Source organism: Balaenoptera physalus (assembly GCF_965194825.1).
Source record: "Balaenoptera physalus genome assembly, chromosome: 8".
NCBI classification, from domain to species: domain Eukaryota; kingdom Metazoa; phylum Chordata; class Mammalia; order Artiodactyla; family Balaenopteridae; genus Balaenoptera; species Balaenoptera physalus.
The window spans coordinates 57908667-57933122 of record NC_138887.1 but is presented as its reverse complement, the minus strand read 5'-3'; the positions used below and the strand labels follow the sequence as shown (position 1 = coordinate 57933122).

The following is a 24456-nucleotide window of genomic DNA, read 5'->3' as shown; positions in this document are numbered from 1 at the left end:
TGACTCTAAGCTTCATCATAAAGAAGGAGAATTTAATGACTAAGAGGCTAGGAGACTCAAAGTAGAGGACAGGAAGTATTCAAAACTGACGACATGATTTTAAGTCCAGGTAAATAGAGGAATAGAGATTCCCTGACACAAACAGAGAATTGAGAATGGTCAGTTTTGTGGAAAGATAAGGTAAGTTTGGAGCATGTTGGAGGATGGTGGTACTTTTAAGTAGAAATTTATAGAAAATAATTGAAGGAAAGGGGGGCTCCAAGCTGGAGTGGCAGGTCTTGGCTAGAACAATAGATGAAACTTTCATGGAACATCCTGAGATAAGGCTTCTCTCTTCGCCTTCCTCTTTAGATTGTCAAAGTATATGTTATTTCATACACAAAGGGTTACATGAGCTAAATGCTCATCACTTGAGAAACCTAAAATGGGTGTTTTAAATTTAGGCATTATCCTACCTGTAGAGAAAAAGAAAAGCTGTATTTACAGTTTATTTCAAAGACCAAAATGTATGGCATAGTTGATAAGGTGAACGTATTAAACTATTTTCCTCTTTCTAGGAAGGATGTAAAGTTTTTAAGCGTTGTGCAGGGTGGTTGGAAACTCTTTTGTATATCCCAGTGAGGTGTTTGGTAAATGCTTAGTTGTTGAACTGAATTTTAAAATGATACCTGGCAATATACAGCCTCCCTGTACCTCTGGAGTTAAGCCTGTTTCTGGTAAATTCCCTGGGTTCAATTTCCAACTATGCTACAGTCCTTTGAGAGGCTAATTAAGATCCCTAGCTAATATGGGAATTGTTGTCTGAAAATTAAAAGTTCGAGTATGCCCCAAATCTCAGACTTACTTAGTCCACTGCGAGACTTCCCAGGATTAAATATGTCCTTAACCCAAACTGTTGATTCCAAACGACCGTCTTGGTTGAAGTACAATTTCTAAAGGGTATATGAGACCTTTCACTGCTCTTGTAAGTTACACATATTTCTACCAAGGTAAAACTGTTTTTTAAAAAAAGCACTTTTGGTTGTATTTTAATTTTTGTCTTGATCCTACTTTTAGTAAAAAAAGAAAAACTATATTATAATCATTTAGTGTGGTCAGTAATTAAAGGGTTTTATTGATCACTGTATAAACAAAAAGATGGGCATATTCTGAGAGGAAATAAGTCTTTAATGTATTTCTAAACTCGAGGCTGTGGCGTGCTCATGCAAGGATTAGAATTTATATACATTTTTATTGTCGTCTGGTATTCAGCAGTATATATTTTCACACAATATATTGTAAGGAATACTGACTATAAAATGCATTATGCAAGGAATCTCATTGTATATTAAATATTTATTGAATCTAAGTGAATAGCTTCTTTGTATTTTCTAAACTTGAAATTATATCTATGTATTGTTATAAAAATCACATTGTTTTCAATAAATTTATATTTGATTCCCGTCCTTAACATCCTATGATATTTATGTCAATTAATTAAATGAATTAATTAAGGTGCTTTATAGACTTTTTTTGTGATTTTGGTGTACAGAAATTCAAAGCAGATTCAAATGTATTTTCTACCAAATGCTTTACTTGAACTTTTGGATTGCATCAGATATGCAAAGAACAAATAAATGCATTCATTCATTCAACATTCATTTGTTCTGTGCCAAAAATACAGCAGGAAACAAAGCATGGTGTGGTTAACTTACACTTTATCTAGTCTAAATCAATAATGATAATAGTACTCTACCCTCAGATAGTAATTTTGACCAAGTCTTTGTGATAATAAATTAATAAAACCTATAGATTGCTTCTAGAGGCAGAGGTCATGGAAGAAATTCCATGTGTAGAACTGAACGTAGAACTCAAATTTTAATTAATTTCTACTAGTTTTCAATAATACGGAGACCTACACTTTCAAGTTTGGGATTTCACTTTCTCCTTCATATCACCAGCAAACTCAGTGTTTACTAAATGCCATTGATTGATTTGACCCATGGTAAAAGGACAATTTAATATGACTGGTGAGACATGTCTGAGCCTGGTCATTTTGATTGCCAATATTTTATAATCTATGACTTTAGAAATGTAAGCTGTTTTACTTTTTTTTTTTTTAACTGTGCACCATTAATGAGTGGTCTTTATCTTTTATTTGTGCACTTTTTTTTTCCAGGTTTTAGGGGAAAAGCCGGAGCTTAGGGATGGAGAAGAGGATGACGACATTATAGCAGACATAACTAACAGGAAAATGGCTAAACTCTACATGGTGGGTTCACTGTGAGGGAGTTCTGTTGTTTTTACTGGACTGCAAGCTGCTGGGGGGGGGGGCCTGTACTGGGAGGGACTCTTTGCTGCAGATGGCAAGTCTCCTCATTGCCCTCAAAGAGAAATGTGTGGGCAGAATCCGTTCTTTGCTCTAGCATAGTTATTTAAATTCCTCTTTCTATTACTTTTAAAATTTTTATTAAAAACAGCAAATAATAATTTGCTGTGATTTAAATAAAATTATACATTGTTGCCGTATTCGTTTGCAACAATATGTTTTGATACATTACATTCAATAAAATGTTTCCCTCATGAAGTACAAAAACTTTGTAAGCTTTTTCTTATAAAATCTTAATAAGCTATAAAATCATCCCCTTATTTAAAATATCCTGTTTAGCCATCATGGAGGCTTTCTTTGTTATAAGCGCAAGGCTATCAGATCAAACAGCTGGAAGGAAACAGGGTAAAAACTGTCCTGGGCGTTGGCAGACTTAGTTCCATGTCAGCTCTGTGGGAAGGACTGCCTGGGTGACCTTGGGCAAGACATGGCCATTCTGGGTCTTAGTTTTCTTATCTGAAAAAAAAAAAAGGAGAGAAATTAAATTAGAAGATTACTCAGGTTCCTTCCAACTCCACAATTTTATGATTTTATTGCTGGTGAGGGTAACAAAATCCACAAGATGTACCAGTTGAGGAGACGGTTCAGATGGGATCCTTCAAGCATTCCCTCCCCTTGTAACTTTCTAAGCAGGTGATTTGGAGCAGGCCTTAATCTCCCTGCAGAACTGAATAGTTTTCTCATCTCTTAGGAGAAGGAATTATATTTGCTGCTCGTTAAAGGGATCTTCTGGCTCAGACACGCTGTGATTTTAAATGAAGATCAAGTTACTAACTTGTATAGAAGAACTTCCTTCTTGTAGAACGGAAGGGGAAGTAGATTCTTTGCCTCCTAGATGGCAAAGGAAAATGTGGTTACCACTCCTAAATACTGATAATTTTAATATAAGCCACACAGAAATTGTTATTCTAAAGACTTTGTGGCTGCTTATTTTTTTATTACTGTTTTCTAAAACCCAATTGCAACAGTTTAACAAATATCTTTTATGCCACATCATCAAACAAACCTGTTCTCCCTCTTGGACAGCATTATGGGAGAAGGGAAAGTTTTAAATGTGAACATGTTAATCCTGAAACAGTGCTCCCTCTAGTGGATCTGTAATGTATTGCATACATCCAACTCTAAAGTCCTTTTGAAAATATTTAATTTGGGATTGCTGAACAGAGCTGGGAAGCAGAGTCACCTAGGGTGATTTCTAAAAATACAGAGTTCAAGCCCTACCACAGTGCTGCAAAACCCCACCACTGATCTAGGGAGGGCCCTCAAATCTGCTTATTTAACAAGTGCCCAGGTGGATTACCTTGCAGCCTACCAGGCCTTTGAAAAACAGTGAATTCTAACCTAGCAAATTTTGTAAGATCACCTGCAACTTAAAAAAAAAAAATTCTATAGTCATTTACAAAGTTCAAGAGTCTAGGTAAGTTTACTTGTGACACAATTTTATTTGTGACAGATGGTATTTACTTTGATAATTTACACAAAGTATTTAAATAAATTGAGGTAAATTACAGGCCCCATATTGAAAAAAATCTGTAAGCATAAACTGTAATATATCAATGCCTTCCTTAGCACAGTGTCTGGCATATGATAGTACTCAGTAAATGTTGAATGAATGAATGTTTAAGCTTCAGCTTTTTGTGTGTGTGCAATGAGTGTAAGGTTATTACCTATTTAAAAGATTGTTGGAAAAAAAAAGATTGTTGTATTAATAAAAATTAAGAAATAATCTTGTTAAAGTTCATTGTGTGGTGCCTAGTATATATGGAATCACAACAAACCTTATCCATTATTATTTTTATCATTATTATTTTCTGTGTTGAAATTTAACTTTTTATTAGTAACACTTTTACCGCAAAGGACTTTTAAAAAGTCTTTCTAAGGGTATAACTGGGCTCATGGGGTTTTTTGTTTGTTTGTTTTCTTTGAAATAGCTTTGTTGAGATATAATTTACAGATTATAAAGTTTATCCATTTAAAGTGTACAATTCAGTGGTTTTTATTACATGTACAGAGTTGTGCAACCATCACCATGATCAAAGAGTTTAGAACATATTGATCATCCCCAAGCAAGCTCATGGTTTTCATGTTAGGTTTCAGATGCCAGTGGCTCCATGAAAGTGAGCATGGTGGCAGAAGAAAACCCCTTCTCCATGGCGATGCTGCTTTCTGAAGAATGCTTCATTTTGGACCACGGTGCTGCAAAACAGATTTTTGTATGGAAAGGTAAAAAATGCCATTGGTATTGTTGATGTATTTCAGATTTATACATATTTCTTCGGAAAGGTAAATAAAACATCTTTTCTGACTTAAAGAAACCTTACCTTTCTGTGTGATCTGTAAAATGCAGACATCAAAACCATATTTTCTTCCTACCAGCATTATTTACCAGGGATGAGGGGGTGAAAGAAAGCCTTTGGGCACTATAAAAAGAATCTTTTTTATACAGAGTGTTCATTACAATATTATTAAATATATTTAGTATACTAGGAAAATTCTGCTATTCTTTCAGGGTTGTAGTTAAATTCAGTTATAATTATGTTTATTTTTTGGTGCACAAGTATTTCTTAATCATATAATACCTTGCTTCTCTGAAATTCTGTCTCTTTCATATATCTTGCATGTTAGGTAGAGATGCTAATCCCCAGGAGAGAAAGGCTGCCATGAAGACAGCTGAAGAATTCCTAGAACAAATGCATTATTCTACTAATACTCAGGTATGTGTGGAAATGAACTGGCTAGAAAAAATGTTTTTAAACATGGGAGCTCATGACATCGCCACAAAACTCATGAAAGAATTTGGTTCAAAATAACGTATGCACGGAAGTCATTCTCACATGTGTGCCATGCTGTATCATGTGTCCCTAGAACTATATCTGTGTGGAGGATGGAATTTTGCAGAAATTGGAGATCAGACCTTCCACGGGACTTTGTGATGAGAATAAGAACACATCCACTTCCTCCACAGCCTTTAAGTCAAGATGATCAACCACAGTTGAATTAACTGAGAGCATTTATCAGTTATTCCTTAGAGCAATTTGTATAGACATGGACTAATGCCCAGAGAATATTTGCCTTCATGGAGATCAACATAGACACTGGCTAGTTGCTTTTCTTTTCTGAATCGCTCAGCCTCATCTTTTCTCTTCATTTTTATGTCCTGGCACAAGTAACACAATGAGATCATTTCTTTCAGGTCACAGACATCTTATGAACCTAGTGTAGGAAAACAGTCAAACTTATTTGACTGTAATGGTAACATACGAAATAACTTTATTCTTCTCTCAAACATCCAGATTCAGTGGCAATTACTTTAGCCGTAAGAAAAAAAAAAAGCCAGGTTGCATTGTTTTAGCTTCGTATTTGATAACCTTCCCTTTTGCATTCAATTCAGGATCCCAGCTTCTAAGTTTTCATCTGTCATCACAAAAAAGAGGATCATCTTTGCATTTCCTCAGTGTTTTTCCTCCACTACTAGATTAATGTTTCTCCTTGGTCTCTTATTTTTCTGTTTATAATTATTATTATTTTTAAAATTTCAGATTCAAGTTCTTCCAGAAGGAGGTGAAACACCAATCTTCAAACAGTTCTTTAAGGACTGGAGAGATAAAGATCAGAGTGATGGCTTTGGGAAAGTATATGTCACTGAGAAAGTGGCTCAGATAAAACAAATTCCATTTGACGCCTCAAAATTACACAGTTCTCCACAAATGGCAGCCCAGCATAATATGGTGGATGATGGTTCTGGCAAAGTGGAGGTATTTACATGTTTTTGTTCATTTGTTTGTCCTTGTCAAGCCCATTTATGCCAAGATATGTGGAAATATAACTTCAGGAAACTTTGTAAATTGTGAATTTTTATTATTAATAAAATGGTTCAAGACTGTATATTAAACCAGGGAGTTCAAAGCTGGAAGAGCTGTTGTCTGGCCTTCAGGCCTAGTTTACGGTGTGTGTGCTGAGATTCTGAGAAGTTAGGCGATTTGTGCAAGATCACCTAATTATCACCTTAGAGGCCTCCGTGCAACCCAGCCATCTCCATCTTGTTTCCTGGTCCAGAAATGCTCCTGCCCTTGGAACTGGGATTGTCCAGTGAGGGCGCATTGCTCCAAAAGCACCCACTACATAAGTCTGTCCTTCCCTTGCACCGTAGAGGCATTCACAAAGGCAAATCAGGCATGTGTCATGTGCCAAAATCACAGATATTTTTAGAGCATTCAAATTGAGTTTGTTGGTTATTGCTATTTTTGGACAAAAATTGTTAAAACCCTCCTAAGAATTCTCCCTAACTAAAATCTCTTGACATTTAATCTGCTGTTGGGTCATCTAACTTAAGGGACACTGGATAATGTCACTTCCATTCTAGAATAATGTTGGTGGCTCTCCGCAGTCTTCCTGGGAACGTCCATCCTCAGGTGGGCCTCCCAGACCTCCATGATTGACCCTTGCTGTCTGCACCTCAGCCTTCCACAGCCTTGAGCACTCTTCCCCTCTGCCATCTGGCTAACATTCCCATTCCTCCTTTGTAACTCCGTTAAGTCACAAGCTGCACCTCTTCTGAGAAGCCTTCCCTCCACACTGAAATGACCTTTCTCTGTGCTTAAGCCATAAGTAATACTCTTCATAGAATTTATCATATAAGTACCACAGAATTGTTCATTTACTTACAGGTTTCTCCTCCCAGACCTCTTGTCAGTTCCTTGAGGGAGGGAATTGAATAATTTATCTCTCTATTCCCAGGGCTTATCACAATCCTTGGACCAAAGTATATAGTAAAAAGATTTAAGAGTTTTTTCTCTTTTCAAAGACATGAAGTGTGAATCTAAGCTGTGCAGGGGTTGTGGGAACTGCAAAGGGAGAAGTGCCCCACCACCACCCCCCGCCCCTGACCATGATCGCTGTCAGAGGGGTATTAGCTTCTGGGGCTGGGTCTGTCTCCTGCTCAGACATCCTTTTCTGGAGGTCAACACAGCCAGCAGACCCCGTGGCAAACGTGGCTCCCAGCACCAAGTGTGTCCCAGCTGCAGTCTCCACGTTAGGGCACAGCATCTCTGAGATGCCCTCCCATGCCATCCCAGGGATATTAACATCCAGGGCTTTCTCTAGGTTTTTGGGTTTAGCCAGGCCATGCTGCCATTGTTCCTCTGGGATGGCGTGGGAAGGCTGCTCTCTGAAAACTCTGCACTGCTCTTCTGCACTTGCTCATCTCCTTATTTCAAAGCAAAGGGACCATCCTGAGCCTCCCCAGGACCCAGGCAGGATGGTGCTCGCACACAGTGCCTGCAGTCTCTCACTCAAGTGTTACTTTCCCGTTTCATTTACAACTCTCATCTCTCCAACTTTTAATCCTTAATTAAAAGTGTCTTTAATCTGTGACGAGGATAAGGAAATAGAAAATAACTAGTTCTGCCTGCTTTTATCTTAATCAGTCTCATGCCTAGATGGTGGCTTTTGAAAATAGAAGTCATGCAATTGGTATTTTTATTATTTGGTCACAATCTGCCACTCTTACCTGGGAAAACAATAGTCTCATGGCTTAAAACACAGGGAAAAAGAAATTAAAAAAAAATTACTTCCCAACTGATGAAAAATTTTATGTAAGTTAAGAGATGTATTTCTGAGCGGAATATTTCAGTTTGTTATTCCACTAGAGTGTCATGTTATTTTCACTAATTGATCAAACAATATGTACTTATTAATCAACAGGCTCAGAACTGAGCTAAGTACTATGAAGGGTACCAAAGAACTATAAGTGCTTAAAAAGTCAATAACCAAATTGCCAAATTGATAAAAATTTCTTCCTGTTGCTTAATTTGTAAACTAGTTAGAAAAGTAATTTAAAAGTTGCTTAATGACAGATCTAAACCAAAATGTTTTTTAAACCTCTGAGAAGTATCATTAGATCAAGAAAATTTTGATTTTGGTACACATATTTCATTACTTTTAGATTTGGCGTGTAGAAAATAATGGTAGGATCGAAATTGACCGAAACTCGTATGGTGAATTCTATGGTGGTGACTGCTACATTATACTCTACACTTATCCCAGAGGACGGATTATCTACACCTGGTAAGTCTCCCTCTTTCATAAGATCTCAAGTTCCGTAGAGGCCACATTTTGCTCCAAAGTTAAATTTCATTAAATTCCATGCAGTAGGGGGTAGAATTATCCTATAAATATGCCCGTGAGATTTGTATAACATGCAAGTAGTATTCTTTCGATATGATTTTGACTGTATTCTGCAGCTGCTGTCCACAAGCAGGGGGGGTTAGATAAGTGTCATCCTTTCTAATCTAGGAGAAAGGTTCTGATAGCCCAAGGGTAGTGTTCCTTTAGTGGATATGCAGTTGAATAACTCATCTCCTATGCAAGCTAACACTCCAACTGGCATCAGGTACCATGTCTTCTTATTGTTAAAATTCACAGAGCCCATCTTGATTGGAGCTGCAACATTTCAATGATGCAAATCCTCTAAGGCATGCATATAATTTATGATTCTATTTCATACTCCAGAGACCTCAAATTGATGCATCCTTATTCTTTGTCCTCATGAAATTCATAGCAGTAATGAAGAAAAATGCCATTGCATCCATATCTCGTATGGTTTTTGCATAATGACTTGAGTTAACTGAAGGTTAAGTTTACTTAGAGAGAGTCAGTGCCCATGGGGAGTGTCCAACCAAGTAAGTGAAGTACACATAGCATGCTGGACTATTCCAAAGGGACAGGGATTCTGCGACAAATCATGCAATGTGGGATTCTCAAACTTTTTTTTAAGTGAAATCAGGAAAAGTAGAATATTTCTGAGAAGACTGAGAAAAAAAAAAGAATTTTCAAAAAAGATCTTAAAGGGGCTTCCCTGGTGGCGCAGTGGTTGAGAATCTGCCTGCCAATGCAGGGGACACGGGTTGGAGCCCTGGTCTGGGAAGATCCCACGTGCCGCGGAGCAGCTGGGCCCGTGAGCCACAATTACTGAGCCTGCGCGTCTGGAGCCTGTGCTCCGCAACAAGAGAGGCCGCGATAGTGAGAGGCCTGCACACCGCGATGAAGAGTGGTCCCCACTTGCCACAACTAGAGAAAGCCCTCGCACAGAAACGAAGACCCAACACAACCATAAATAAATAAATAAACAAATACTTAAAAAAAAAAAAAATCTTAAAGCTGAGGGGTGTAGGCCAAAGGCGCAAGGGTGAAGCAGGATCCTGCCTTTGCCTACATGGTGATGGCAATCTTCAGGGAACATATTGAATGTATGCAGACTCAGGTGTCTGCTGTTATCGTGACATTTCTCTCTGGTCAGCGTCCCACCAGATGACAGAGACATCGTGTGACCACTTAACACTTATACTGGCCAGTGCCTTGAGCTTAACCAAGTAAAGGAGATGAGATGATTATCCCTATCCCATAGTTCTTGGTACCCAAAGGGTGGTCTGTGAACCAAAAGCATGGGCATCACTAGGGAGCTGGTTAGAAAAATGTCAGGCCCCATCTTTGACCCACTAAAGTAGAACCTGCATTTTAACAAGATCTCAGGATGATTCATACGCACTTTAATGATTGACAGGCACTGCCTTAGGCAGTGGTTCCCAACACTAGCTGCACATACTAACCTGGACAGTTTTTCACAAATCCAAATGCCTGGCCCCCACTTTATACCAAATAAAGGTGGTGGTAGGACTGCTGAGATTCTAATGTACATCGTGGCATTAATGAGAACCACTGTGTCCAGGGACATTTCTGACTCCACAGTCACATCATATCCTGTCAAAGATGAATGTATTTAGCTATTTAGCTCTATGTTTAAGATGCCATCTTCATAGTAACCATTTTTTTGAGCAGCATGTTTGTGCCAGCAAAGTGCTAGATGTTTCCATATATTATCTTTCTTCCTCACAACCAGATTATTTTCAAGTGAAAGGTAAAGATATAAAAGGAAGGAGGACTTAGGCAGATTAAGTAATTTAACCCAAGGTCACAACTTTTGTAACTGGTGAAGCAACATTTCACACCTTGATCTGCAGCTCTCTTTAAGGCCTGTGTGCAGCTATACCTTGGTAGAAGCTGTGTCCTTATTTTGCAATTTCCTTTTCTAAAATTTTAATTCAGAAAAGTGTGTGCAAAGCGTGGCATTTGTAGGGATAAATTTATTGTTCCGAGTCAGCTTTTCTTTTACATTCTGTTTCTTGGTCTTCCTCTTAATTCTTTTTGGTATGTAAAAAATATAATTAATTGTAGCACTCAGATCAAAGAAGAAAGACTAAATAAGTAACTCAAGAGAATGTTTTGAGGAATTAGCAGTTTGTAATCCATATCAATAACTATGTGGATATAACTAAAACAGATTAAATCAGGTCGTATATTTTAAACGCAGTAGCTATTCCTTCAATCCTACGAAAGTATTCATAGAGCACTTTCTATGTGCCAAGCACTGAGCTAGATACTAAAGATACAGTGGTGAAAAAAAAAAAACAAACCTTGCCCAAGAATTTATACTTTAAAGAGAGAAAGATGATTATCAGGCATTTCAATGAAATATGAAGGGTTTAAGATAAAACCAAGCTGAGTGATCTTTGGGGAATTAGGGACAGACACTCAAGCTCACTCCTAGGCTATTGGTGAAGGGCTCTTAGAAGTGACATCGAAGTGGGAGCAAAAATGGGAGCGATGGAAGCAAGTAAATAGGGAAGTTGTTCCAAGCAATGCAGGGAAAATCGTGCTCTCCTTGGTTAGTAATGATGTATGGCAAGAGCAAAGTTAAGGAGCAAAAGATAAAACCAGAGAAATGAGAAGGAGCCAAATGGTGAATGACCTTGTAACTATCCTGGGGAAGATGAACTTTATTTTCAGGGCATTGGGAGCCAGTCAAAGAGTTCGCACAGGGGAGTGACATGATTGATTTCCATCTTAGAGAAATTATTCTGGTTAACACCTAAAGAATGGACCGGTGGGAGATTGTTGGCAGAGAGGCCATTTGGAATTTATTGCAATAATCCAACTGAATGATAATATGGCCAGAGCTCAGTGTAAGGGAGGGAAAGGATGAGCAAGTGTGCAAAGTATTAAGGAGTTGACATCTGAATGACTGGTTACGGGGAACGGAGAAGATGACTGAGTCAAGGGTGGCCCCAGATTTCTGATCTGTGCACAGGTGTGTAGTGTTTTATTCGCTGAGATAAGGAACTCAGGAGGAGGACAAGTTTGGTCCTCACTGTAAAGAAATCAAAGAGAAAAAGAAGATGAAAACATGTCACATTTTTAATAGTCATGACCTTTGGGCTAGGACTGGGGCTGGGGGAGGGGGTCATTTAGTTTTCTTCATTTTGATGTGTTCAAGGTTTCTGTGATGAGAATGTATGAGTTTCTGAGATATCAAGAATATAAGTTAGATGCTTGAGTCCTCTTGTGAGTTTTTGTCATTTAATATCATGGATGTTAAATATGTCAGTTTGTTAATATTGTATGGTTTGCAGAACTTCGAAAACTTCCATAAAGGTAGCAAAGAGGCATTTAGAAAATGCCTCTTGGAAGACTAGCTTTCAAATTAAACAGCTTTCCAGTTTATGTGATAATTCCAATGCAGGTATGTAAATAGGTTAAATCCAAGAAGCAGAGTTGAAGGTGACAAACTAGAATTAAATCACTTTGTCTCTTTATTTCTGAAACCATTTATATTCTAAAATGATAGGAGAAAAATAATTTCAGCAGTGATCTTTTCTCTGAAATGTCAAGTAGTTGAAATTGAACAAACTTTGAACAGTGGCGATGATGAGTCTCTTGAAGCAGTAAATTCCATTTTCATGCAGCATTTATTTTTAATGAGTAACAAGCACCACAGATTTATAAAGAAGGAATCATATCAAAGTAGATTGCTTTTTTCCCCCCTAGGCACGGGATTTCAAAATTAGAGGCAAAGAGCAACTTTATTATATCTTGATTGCAGTGGAGTCCTTGACCTCCTGGGTCATAGCTCAATAAAGCAAATTGGTTTGAATCTGTGTGGATGGAAGCATGAGTCACTTTGACAGGAAGAGGAAGAAGGGCTCGAGATGAACAGTGAAATATTTATTAAGAGTGTCAGACGGCAAAAGTTTGGTGAGGGTTTTCAGTTTTGCTGGTTGAAATACTCCAGGAAAAAAAATAGTAAAATGGTGACAAAAGTTTGGTGATGTAGTCTATTAGTTAGTTGAATTTTTTTCCTGCAGAAAAAAAAGGAAATGAAGAAACATCCAAGAAGTTGCAGATGTGAGGAAGGAAGGACAGGCGATAACAGACCCTGCTGTTTCCTCAGCTCTGTGTTACTCCCCAGCCGGTGCTCCCAGTGGCTCCCGGAAGTGTTTGCTAGCATGATAAGCTCATGGAAAATTTAGGCTATTAGCGTTAAAAGACTGTATCTTTATGGGTGCCTTTGTAATGAAAAGCATTTTTTATTTTTTTAAACATATGCCTGACATGAGCATATCCTTCCTTTTTTTTGCACCCCACTGTAGAACATTTTTATATCAATCACTTGACTCTGTTGGTGCAATGAAATATTCTGAGATAAATGAGATGTGCTCCCTGAATTCTGTGTTTTGGGGTGTGTGTCTGTGTGTGTTGCCCAGGTTGGGAGGCTATTGTTAATCTGTTCTGGGTATGGAACAGGTAGCGCACTCTCAGACCTTCAGAAGAAAGGATATAATTAATTTTCAAAATCCAGTTCCAGGATTAGTGTTCTTCCCGCTAACCCCTAGTCACACAAAGATAGGAGGATTGGCTCCAAACAATGCTCAGTGCTTTCACTGGCTTTTCCCTCCCACAAAGTCATCAAACAAGCAGATCTCCCAGAGGTTGCTATCTAAGTTAAGCCAGTGATTGGAGTTATAGCCACAAGCTACCCTAGAAAGAGAAGTTGCAGATGAACTGGATGAATTGATTCATTGACTTTTTTTTTTTGGCTGTGTTGGGTCTTCGTTCCAGCACGTAGGCTTCTCTCTAGTTGCGGTGTGCAGGATTTCTCTCTCTAGTTGTGGCGGACTGGCTCCAGGGAGCATGAGCTCTGTAGTTTGTGGCATGCGGGCTCTCTCGTTGAGGTGTGAGCTCAGTAGTTGTAGCACACTGGCTTAGTTGCCCCGTGGCATGTGGGATCCCAGTTCCCCAGCCAGGGATCGCACCTGTGTCCCCTGCATTGGAGGGCGGATTCTTTAACACTGGACCACCAGGGAAGACCCGATTCATTGATCCTTGTCTGGGTCACTGGTAGTTTAGCTTCTTGTACGGTTTTATTAAAAATTCCTTTAAAGAATTGCTAGAATGACAAAATGGGGCTTCACCATTGCCTACTTCTGATGATTATTTTCTTGATTTTTCTGGGTCCACACATTTGTTACTAAGATCACCAAATATTCATGGAAAGATAAAGTACTTCTAACATCCAGTCTAATAGATTTGGCTCGTATTCTACTCAAATGGATTATTTTCACTGTGGAGATGGTTTCCCAAAATAGGCACCTCCAACTTGAAATCAGACAGAATTGACTACTTAGCAAAGTAATTATGGAACTAAAAATGGACCTATGAAATGGAGATTAAAGATACCTATCATATGTAGTTCTAAACAATACATGGGATAGTTCATGGCTCAATGTTAGTTAAGTACTTTAAAAAAACAATAGCTTCTATGGCTTTATCATGTCAAAACAGCTGGTTTCTTCTTGATCTTTCATAATAACTTAAGTTTCTGCTTGAAATGCCTACATTAGAAGATCTTAAAACTTAAATACAAGCTAATTTATTTTACTTTGGTTCCTCCAGGCAAGGAGCAAATGCCACGAGGGATGAGCTGACGACCTCCGCCTTCCTGACCGTTCAGTTGGATAGATCCCTTGGAGGACAGGCTGTGCAGGTTGGGATATTTTTACCCCAAAACTTATACAAGTTAAAGTTTTCTTAGCCCAGTGTCTAGTTAAAACCCTTTTCCCAAGCTGGGATGGGAATTTGACACTTTCTAAATATTATCTTTTTTTCATTTTAGAATTTAAATATTCCTATTCTCATGCCATACTCGTTCTCTCAGATTCTGGAAAAGAAGGAGCAAACAAAATTTAAAAAACAGAAACAAAAATAAACTATTCACAGATTTAAGAGCCCCAAAGAATCATTCCTTTAGAATCATATCAGATCAGTGATAGCCACTTGTTACTAAAACTGTTCTACCTGAGTTATCACTTCCAGGTGATCACTTTCCAGTTTTCAAATCTTTATAAATGTGTAATGGCTTCTTCAAAGGTAGAAAGTAATTAGAAAAGGAAGTCCGATACTTTAGTACATAAAAACTGAGATGTGGAGAGTGAATTCGGTCTTCCAGCTGGTTTTCTTTCCATGTTGGATTTTAGTTCCTAAATAAAGCAAGTTAGACCTAAATTTAAAGGTGCATATTAACTTTTAAAAAATAAACTCACTTTGTTAATTGTTAATTAACAAATTAACAAGATGATTAAATTCTGTAAATGCAGTAACTCCCCATGAAGTTCCCCATGAACTATTACATTCATTTCTTTTGTTTGAATTTTATTTTATTTATTTTTTATACAGCAGGTTCTTATTAGTTATCTGTTTTATATATATTAGTGTATACATGTCAATCCCAATCTCCCAGTTCATCCCACCACCACCACCACCCCCGCTTTCCCCGCTTGGTGTCCATACGTTTGTTCTCTACATCTGTGCCTCTATTTCTGCCCTACAAACCAGTTTGTCTGCACCATTTTTCTAGATTCCACATATATGTGTTAATATACGATATTTGTTTATCTCTTTCTGACTTACTTCACTCTGTATGACAGTCTCTAGGTCCATCCATGTCTCTACAAATAACTCAATTTCGTTCCTTTTTATGGCTGAGTAATATTCCATTGTATATATGTACCATATTTTCTTTATCCATTCGTCTCTCGATGGGCATTTAGGTTGCTTCCATGACCTGGCTATTGTAAATAGTGCTGCAGCGAACAGTGGGGTGCATGTGTCTTTTTGAATTACGGTTTTCTCTGGGTATATGCCCAGTAGTGGGATTGCTGGGTCATATGGTAATTCTATTTTTAGTTTTTTTTTTTTTTAAACATCTTTATTGAAGTATAATTGCTTTACAATGGTGTGTTAGTTTCTGCTTTATAACAAAGTGAATCAGTTATACATATACATATGTTCCCATATCTCTTCCCTCTTGCATCTCCCTCCCTCCCACCCTCCCCATCCCACCCCTCTAGGTGGTCACAAAGCACCGAGCTGATCTCCCTGTGCTATGCGGCTGCTTCCCACTAGCTATCTATTTTACATTTGGTAGTGTATATATGCCCATGACACTCTCTCACCCTGTCACATCTCACCCCTCCCTCTCCCCATATCCTCAAGTCCATTCTCTAGTAGGTCTGTATCTTTATTCCCGTCTTGCCACTAGGTTCTTCATGGCTTTTTTTTTTTTCTCCTTAGATTCCATATATATGTGTTAGCATACTGTATTTGTTTTTCTCTTTCTGACTTACTTCACTCTGTATGACAGACTCTAACTCCATCCACCTCATTACAAATACCTCCATTTCATTTCTTTTTATGGCTGAGTAATATTCCATTGTATATATGTGCCACATCTTCTTTATCCATTCATCTGTCGATGGACATTTAGGTTGCTTCCATGTCCTGGCTATTGTAAATAGAGCTGCAATGAACATTTTGGTACATGACTCTTTTTGAACTATGGTTTTCTCAGGGTATATGCCCAGTAGTGGGATTGCTGGGTCGTATGGTAGTTCTATTTGTAGTTTTTTAAGGAACCTCCATACTGTTCTCCATAGTGGCTGTATCAATTTACATTCCCACCAACAGTGCAAGAGGGTTCCCTTTTCTCCATACCCGCTCCAGCATTTGTTGTTTGTAGATTTTCTGATGATGGCCATTCTAACCAGCGTGAGGTGATACCTCATTGTAGTTTTGATTTGCATTTCTCTAATGATTAGTGATGTTGAGCAGCTTTTCATGTGCCTCTTGGCCATCTGTATGTCTTCTTTGGAGAAATGTCTATTTAGGTCCTCTGCCTATTTTTGGATTGGGTTGTTTGTTTTTTTTAATATTGAACTGCGTGAGCTGTTTATATATTTTAGAGATTAATCCTTTGTCCATTGATTCGTTTGCAAATATTTTCTCCCATTCTGAGGGTTGTCTTTTTGTCTTGTTTATAGTTTCCTTTGCTGTGCAAAAGCTTTTAGGTTTCATTAGGTCCCATTTGTTTATTTTTGTTTTTATTTCCATTACTCTAGGAGGTGGGTCAAAAAAGATCTTGCTGTGATTTATGTCAAAGAGTGTTCTGCCTATGTTTTCCTCTAAGAGTTTTATAGTGTCTGGTCTGACATTTAGGTCTTTAATCCATTTTGAGTTTATTTTTGTGTATGGTATTAGGGAGTGTTCTGATTTCATTCTTTAACATGTAGCTGTCCAGTTTTCCCAGCACCACTTATTGAAGAGACTGTCTTTTCTCCATTGTATATCCTTGCCTCCATTGTCTTAGATTAGTTGACTATAGGTGTGTGGGTTTATCTCTGGTCTTTCTATCTTTTTCCGTTGATCTATATTTCTGTTTTTGTGCGAGAACCATATTGTCTTGATTACTGTCGCTTTGTAGTATAGTCTGAAGTCAGGGAGTCTGATTCCTCCAGCTCCGTTTTTTTCCCTCAAGATTGCTTTGGCTATTCGGGGTCTTCTGTGTTTCCATACAAATTTTAAGAATGTTTTGTTCTAGTTCTGTAGAAAATGCCATTGGTAATTTGTAGGGACTGCATTGAATCTGTAGATTGCTTTGGGTAGTATAGTCATTTTCACGATATTGATTCTACCAATCCAAGAACATGGTATATGTCTCCATCTGTTTGTGTCATCTTTGATTTCTTCATCAGTGTCTTATAGTTTTCTGCATACAGGTCTTTTGTCTCCCTAGGTAGGTTTATTCCTAGGTATTTTATTTTTTTTGTTGCAGTGGTAAATGGGAGTGTTTCCTTAATTTCTCTTTCAAATTTTTCATCATTAGTGTATAGGAATGCAAGAGATTTCTGTGCATTAATTTTGTATCCTGCAACTTTACCAAATTCATTGATTAGCTCTAGTAGTTTTTGGGTGGCATCTTTAGGATTCTCTATGTATAGTATCATGTCATCTGCTAACTGTGACAGTTTTACTTCTTCTTTTCCAATTTGTATTCCTTTTATTTCTTTTTCTTCTCTGATTGCCGTGGCTAGGACTTCCAAAACTATGTTGAATAATAGTGGTGAGAGTGGACATCCTTGTCTTGTTCCTGATCTTAGAGGAAATGCTTTCAGTTTTTCACCATTGAGAATGATGTTTGCTGTGGGTTTGTTGTATATGGCCTTTATTATGTTGAGGTAAGTTCCCTCTATGCCCACTTTCTGGAGAGTTTTTATCATAAATGGGTGTTCAATTTTGTCAAAAGCTTTTTCTGCATCTATTGAGGTGATAATATGGTTTTTATTCTTCAATTTGTTAATGTGGTGTTTCACATTGATTGATTTGCATATATTGAAGAATCCTTGCATCCCTGGGATAAATCCCACTTGATCATGGTTGTATGATCCTTTTAATGTGTTGTTAGGTTCTGTTTGCTAGTATTTTGTTGAGGATTTTTGCATCTATATTCATCAGTGATATTGGTCTATAATTTTCTTTTTTTGTAGTATCTTTGTCTGATTTTAGCATCAGGGTGATGGTGGCCTCGTAGAATGAGTTTGGGAGTGTTCCTTCCTCTGCAATTTTTTGGAAGAGTTTGAGAAGGATGGGTGTAAGCTCTTCTCTAAATGTTTGATAGAATTCGCCTGTGAAGCCATCTGGTCCTCGACTTTTGTTTGTTGGAAGATTTTTAATCACAGTTTCAATTTCATTACTTGTGATAGATCTGTTCATATTTTCTGTTTCTTCCTGGTTCAGTCTTGGAAGGCTATACCGTTCTAAGAATTTGTCCATTTCTTCCAGGTTGTCCATTTTATTGGCATAGAGTTTATATTCATTTCTTGAATGAAATATTTATAAGAACTGACATCATCTATGTCATTTAGTTGATCTTTCAAGTAGTGCTTACCAAATCATGCAAAAACTTTGAAGGTAAGGCCCTGTGCCTTATAAATGCTATATTTCACAGTTAAATATTTGATATACCCAATGAATGAATTTCCAGTGTCAGCCGATTGAATCCTAAATTGACAATGAAATGGTAATGCTTAGTTTTACCACGAGATGGCGGTGGTTTACAACAATGCATAAATGAAGTCCTGAATTGCTGTTTTAAACATTCCTTCGTAGACTGTATTAACAGTACTGAAAAATTTTCAATTTACAACAATGCATAAATGAAGTCCTGAATTGCTGTTTTAAACATTCCTTTGTAGACTGTATTAACAGTACTGAAAAATTTTCAATTTACCTTTCTATCTCTTATTTTCATTTCACAGTGGAGAATGGGTCTTAATCAGTAGCCCTCTTTCTTTCATGTTGGCACTTGAGGTTTTCTCAATGTTATGGGAAATGCCAAGCCAACGGCAGTTTTAGGAGCTCTTAGCTAACCTCACCCCAAGCTTTGGGGTGTGACTCAAAAGACGTTTTAAGGGCTTCCCTGGTGGTGCAGTGGTTGAGAATCTGCCTGCCAATGCAGGGGACACGGGTTCGAGCCCTAGTCTGGGAAGATCCCACGTGCCGCGGAGCAGCTGGGCCCGTGAGCCACAACTACTGAGCCTGCGCGTCTGGAGCCTGTGCCCCGCAACGGGAGAGGCCACGACAGTGAAAGGCCCGCGCACCGCGATGAAGAGTGGCCCCCGCTTGCTGCAATTAGAGAAAGCCCTCACACAGAAACGAAGACCCAACACAGCCAAAAATAAATAAATAAATAAATTAAATTTTAAAAAAAAAAGTAAAAAGACGTTTTAATTTGTTACTCGCTTATTTGAATGTCTACTAGTTGAAAGATATTTGTGGAGTTAGTTACTTTCAGTGCTCCCTAGGCTTCCCTATGATGGTATGTGCATCAGCATTCCCATTCACTTGGCTTCTAGAAAAAGACAGACCAGGGTAGGAGAGATATTTCAGTTTTAGCATAGGGCAAATAATTGAAAAAAACAGGAGAGTGACACAAAATTTGAACTCTTTGTGTAAATACATGCATCATTAGATTATGCAAGAGATAGGAAATTCGGATCTGATCCAGTATCTGTTGTTAAACTAATAGGTGAAATTAAATAACTTGCCATTTAGTTTCTTCCATTTCCTTATCCTGAAAAGTCCTTATATTGTATTTTAAAAAGAGCTTATATTAAGCAAATCTTCTATTACCATTTCCATAGGTAAGCTAAAAAGTAGAAAGTCTATTCTGTTTATTTCTGCCAGTTTTTGATGTTTGGATTGAAATCTTTATTCATCCCCAGATTACGATGATTTTTTTCATCTCACAGTGGTAGGGATGTAAAAAGAATGAGTACGCTTTTCGTGTTGTCTTATTTTTGGAAGAATTTGAATGAATGCACATCTCCTAACCTACTGAACGAGATCCAAAACACGTGAGAGACAGGTATACCCCTAAACATCTGGAAAGCTTGGTGCCCTTGTAAAAAAAAGAGTAATTTTCATAAAAGACAGCATACATCAGCACTTCGTTGTTTTTCCCTTTTGGAGTTGTAGATGAACAGACTTGAAACTTTATGCTTTCTGGAAGCAGAAAGTGGTGCAGTGTGGTGGTGTGTCCCCCGAGAATGTGCTGTGTCTGGAGTAACGAATGGTTCCTAAGTCAGTGAGGAAGCTCTGCTTGATTATCATTAACCTATATTTTCTGTTGATTCATCGTTCCTCCTGCTCTTGACTTTTTATATATTTTTAATTTTGTTTTCAAAGAGAAAAATAAGGATGCCTTTGGAAATACGGTCTTCTTTCATTGCACTCTTTATTAATTTCTTTTATCCCCACCGCCCCCAGATCCGAGTCTCCCAAGGCAAAGAACCTGCTCACCTGCTGAGTTTGTTCAAAGACAAACCGCTCATTATTTACAAGAACGGAACATCAAAGAAAGGAGGTCAGGTGCCGGCCCCCCCTACACGCCTCTTTCAAGTCCGAAGAAACCTGGCATCGATCACCAGAATTGTGGAGGTAACATCATGCATTCAATAAAACCTGCCCTGCTCATGGGCTTCCCAGTGGACCTGAGCCATCAACAAATACTAGTCTTTAAAAAAATTGGCAAGTAAACCCCCTTCATTTCTATAATTAATCCAGCGTTCACCATAAAAAGTATTAAAAGCCGGAGAATCAAGTAAAAAGTTAACTTCAGATACCAGGCCTCTCATATTTTTCAACCAGCTTATAACAAAACAAATGAATTTTAAGAGTAATGTAACAAATCAAGCTGTCAAAGGCGTGAGGCAGCTTAAGCTCTGTCTTGAAAGGCCTGGGGGAAGATGGATTGAGGGTGATGGTCAGGTGACCACACTAGGGAAATTCAAGGGGGAGGGCCCTTATTTGTACAAGTGTAAGGACCGTGGAAAGCAAGCTTCACCACACTGGGCCGGAACCATAACTCAGCTGTTAAGGCCACACGAGCTGTCTCTGACAGCAGCTGTGAAAGAAGTCAAACCCCTGATCACAGTGTCAGACCACAAGACCACCAGGTATGGGCAAGGCCACCGGGCCCAAGTTTTTAAATGGCTGAGTGCTTTGACCTCAGGGAGGATTCATCACCCTTCATAACCCGGTCACCTTAGTCACCGTTGAAACCCAAGTCTCCCAAGTCACCCCTAACTGCCCTGCACTCTCTGTATATCCCCAAACCTGGACCATTTGCCAAGTTGTTCAGCTGAGCCCTTAAAACCAGGTGGGTCACAGCATCCCTCCCCCCTCAACCTCTTCTCTACGCCACCCCGTCTTCTTGCTCCGTGGCTGTGTTCTGAGGACACAGATTGCCATACAGCCTTCTCAAGTGGAAGCTGTGTTTTCCCTCAGTGCCCGCTGACCAGGGACTGGTGGTGGGGTCCCCTCCTTGCTCGACCCTTGCCCTTTTGACTTCTTCTTGTCCGTCTCCCTCCCCCATCCCCCTGTGCTGTCTGAGCTCCCGGTCCTTCCCCTCTTATTGTTTGGTGGCTTCAGTCGTTGTCTCACTGTCTCCATCAGTCTGGCTCCTCTCATCCAACAGTTGTGTCTTGACTCCACTTCATCTCACACTTGTGGTCCTGTACTGGACTCCACTCCACCATCCCCTCCTGCCCCTCCAGCCGGATGGGCTTTATCTAGTTTGCCAGAGCCCTGCCTTTTGCCGTCAAAAGCCTCTTGTCTGACCCCGCTTTTCTCAGCCTCCTGCTAGCATTTGCCAGAGCCACCCTTTTCTGTCTTCTCAAAACGCTATCTTTTTACGAGGCTTCTGGAACCCCTCACTTAGCAGGATTTCTTCCACACTTGAGGGCCACTCTCCTGAAGAGTATTTGCACTCCCATCCAGCTCTGCTGGGTTCTCCTCCCCTGCTCGTCCTCTAAGCTCTGGAACCCTCCGAGGCTCAGTCTTGGCCCTCTTCAGAGTGATCTCATTTAGTCATATAATTTAAACGCCGTTAGGTATTGATCTCATCCAGAACCTTCTGTGCATGGATTCTCATGTGTTCAATTATGACTACTTTTTTAAATCTATCAAATTGACGGTGAAGCCTTCACCTACAGGCCCTCTCAGTTGATTTCAGATGCAAGAGTCAAGGAGAATCGTTATGGTCCTGGTCTCTTCCCAGTGGGTACTTCTTTAGGAGGCGTCGTGAGCTGCTTGCAATGCAGATTCTTTATTTTCTTGCAGCCTCCCAAACCAGCCTTTGCATTCCTAGCCTCTCTGAAATGCACTAGTTGAAACATTGTTTATAAGGCTTTCTGTTTTCATCTCCTGGGAGGCTAAAGCTTTCTTATGTTCTATTTTGGAACTACCGCCAGGATCCCACACCAGTCTGGGCATGGGCCTCTTGTCACCTGTCTCTTTCCTCTGTACCAGTAAGGAGACATTTGGATTAGAAATTGGAAGTCATAGTTCCTATAAATCTCCATCATCACATCTGATAGATTCCTTTGAGCTTGGTCCATGGAGCCTCCTTCCTACTGAAAGAGGATGATGACCACTTCTCTGAGTGTTACCAGCACCTGGGACACATCTTTAAAACCTCCAGCAGCTGTTCGTTGCTCCTCTAGTGCTCTCTCTGGGGACAGGGTCCTGACAAACCTGGTGAAACCCAACTCTCCACATGGTTGATGCCTTCCTCTGGCAGCTCGACACAGTTGGTCAAACGGCATCATTTGGACAGCCGATCACCAGCTCCTTCTTTTTTTTAAAAAAAAATTTTTTTTGAGATCTTACCCATTTTTTCTCCTTCTGTTTTTTTTTTTTAATTAATTAATCAATTAATTTTGGCTGTGTTGGGTCTTCGTTTCTGTGCGAGGGCTCTCTCTAGTTGTGGCAAGCGGGGGCCACTCTTCATCATGGTGCGCGGGCCTCTCACTATCGCGGCCTCTCTTGTTGAGGAGCCCAGGCTCCAGACGCGCAAGCTCAGTAGTTGTGGCTCACGGGCCTAGTTGCTCCGCGGCATGTGGGATCCTCCCAGACCAGGGCCCGAACCTGTGTCCCCTGCACTGGCAGGCAGACTGTCAACCACTGCGCCACCTGGGAAGCCCCACCAGCTCCTTCTTGAGGCACTCTCTTCACTTGACCTCAGGACACCACACTCTTGATTTCTTCCTCTCTCATGGCTGCTCTATCACAGTCTTGTTTCCTGGTTCTTCTTTATCTCCCTGTTAACACACCTCACATGGAGTCCCATAGTCCCACAGAGAGTCATATACATACTGTCACAGTCATACAATCCTATAGTCAGACAGAGGGTCTCACAGAGGCCAGTGCAGAGACACAAAATGACAAGGTCATAGACGCAAAGGCACAAGCCCATCCTAGGACCTCAGACTGACTCCCAAGCCTGAGACTCCGCACATGCCTCGTCCCTGCCCCGAGGCTCCACTGTCAGCCTCACCCTCAGGCTGGAGTCTGGTCTCAGCCAGGTGCCTCTCACTCACGCTGCAGCCACACTGGCTGGAGCTGTGCTCGTCTCGCTCATCCCAGACGGTGTCCACAGCTTCTCAGCTGAAAGGAAGCGGGTATGTCAGTGCTGTGTTTTTAACCCCCTATAAACAGTCTCTTATAATTTGAGCTATAACTTATCTGAGCCTGGAGAACCTTTTAGTGAATCTATGTTATTATCTCTTTGCCCGTATTAGACCCCAGTCCCTGTTTTATGATTTTTCTGTGTCCCTTTGATTATTTGACAAACCTCTTTAGTGGGAGGAGAGAAAAACTGAACACTGTGCTTTACGTTTATCATTTGTGAATATTACAACCTCTTTCCAAACATCAATTATAGCCCATCCTCCTTCTTGCGGTCTCTTTGAATATTATCCTTGTTATGTATCACTTAAGTTTGCCTTATTTTATTCTCAGAGCCTTGTGCTACTGTCTTCGGGCGGGTGAGCGTTAAAGTGACACAGCGCAATGTGCTCCTAATGTTTCCAACCCCCTAGGGGTGTCCTGGTGCCCCCTGAATTAATATCCTGGGTCAGGACAGAAGTCTGTAGGTGGTTTGGCACTGTCGCAGCTTCTTGGACATATTTATTGAGGGAGCAGCAGTGCATTTACATCATTGTGTTATTTTTCTTCATACTCTAGGTAGATGTTGATGCAAAGTCATTGAATTCCAATGACGTTTTTGTCCTGAAACTACGACAAAATAATGGCTACATCTGGAGAGGAAAAGGGGCCAGCCAGGAGGAGGAGAAGGGAGCAGAGTATGTGGCAAGTGTCCTCAAATGTAAAACCACGAGGATTCAGGAAGGCAAGGAACCAGGTGTGTATAGGTGAGGCCAAGGACACTAGCCAGAACTTATATTTGGCATACTTGCTAATCATGTAATTTATTTATTTTTGTCATAAATAGGAACTTTGTAATGGTTGTAGGGCATTAAGAACCCATTCACTAGTTGCAAAAGTGGGTGATGGTACCT

General features: G+C 39.6%; 1 protein-coding gene across 3 annotated transcripts in view; it reads left to right on the top strand.

The window, feature by feature from the left end:
* Positions 1 to 24456, top strand: part of SCIN (scinderin) — a 105754-nt gene that overhangs the window by 67595 nt on the left and 13703 nt on the right. For all 3 annotated transcript variants that reach the window (XM_082472700.1, XM_082472699.1, XM_082472701.1), the window contains exons 5-12: positions 2159 to 2251; positions 4459 to 4591; positions 4994 to 5082; positions 5908 to 6123; positions 8313 to 8434; positions 14156 to 14246; positions 20363 to 20533; positions 24122 to 24299. In XM_082472700.1, the coding sequence (XP_082328826.1) occupies positions 2159 to 2251; positions 4459 to 4591; positions 4994 to 5082; positions 5908 to 6123; positions 8313 to 8434; positions 14156 to 14246; positions 20363 to 20533; positions 24122 to 24299 (1093 nt within the window). The remainder of the gene's footprint in view (positions 1 to 2158; positions 2252 to 4458; positions 4592 to 4993; positions 5083 to 5907; positions 6124 to 8312; positions 8435 to 14155; positions 14247 to 20362; positions 20534 to 24121; positions 24300 to 24456) is intronic.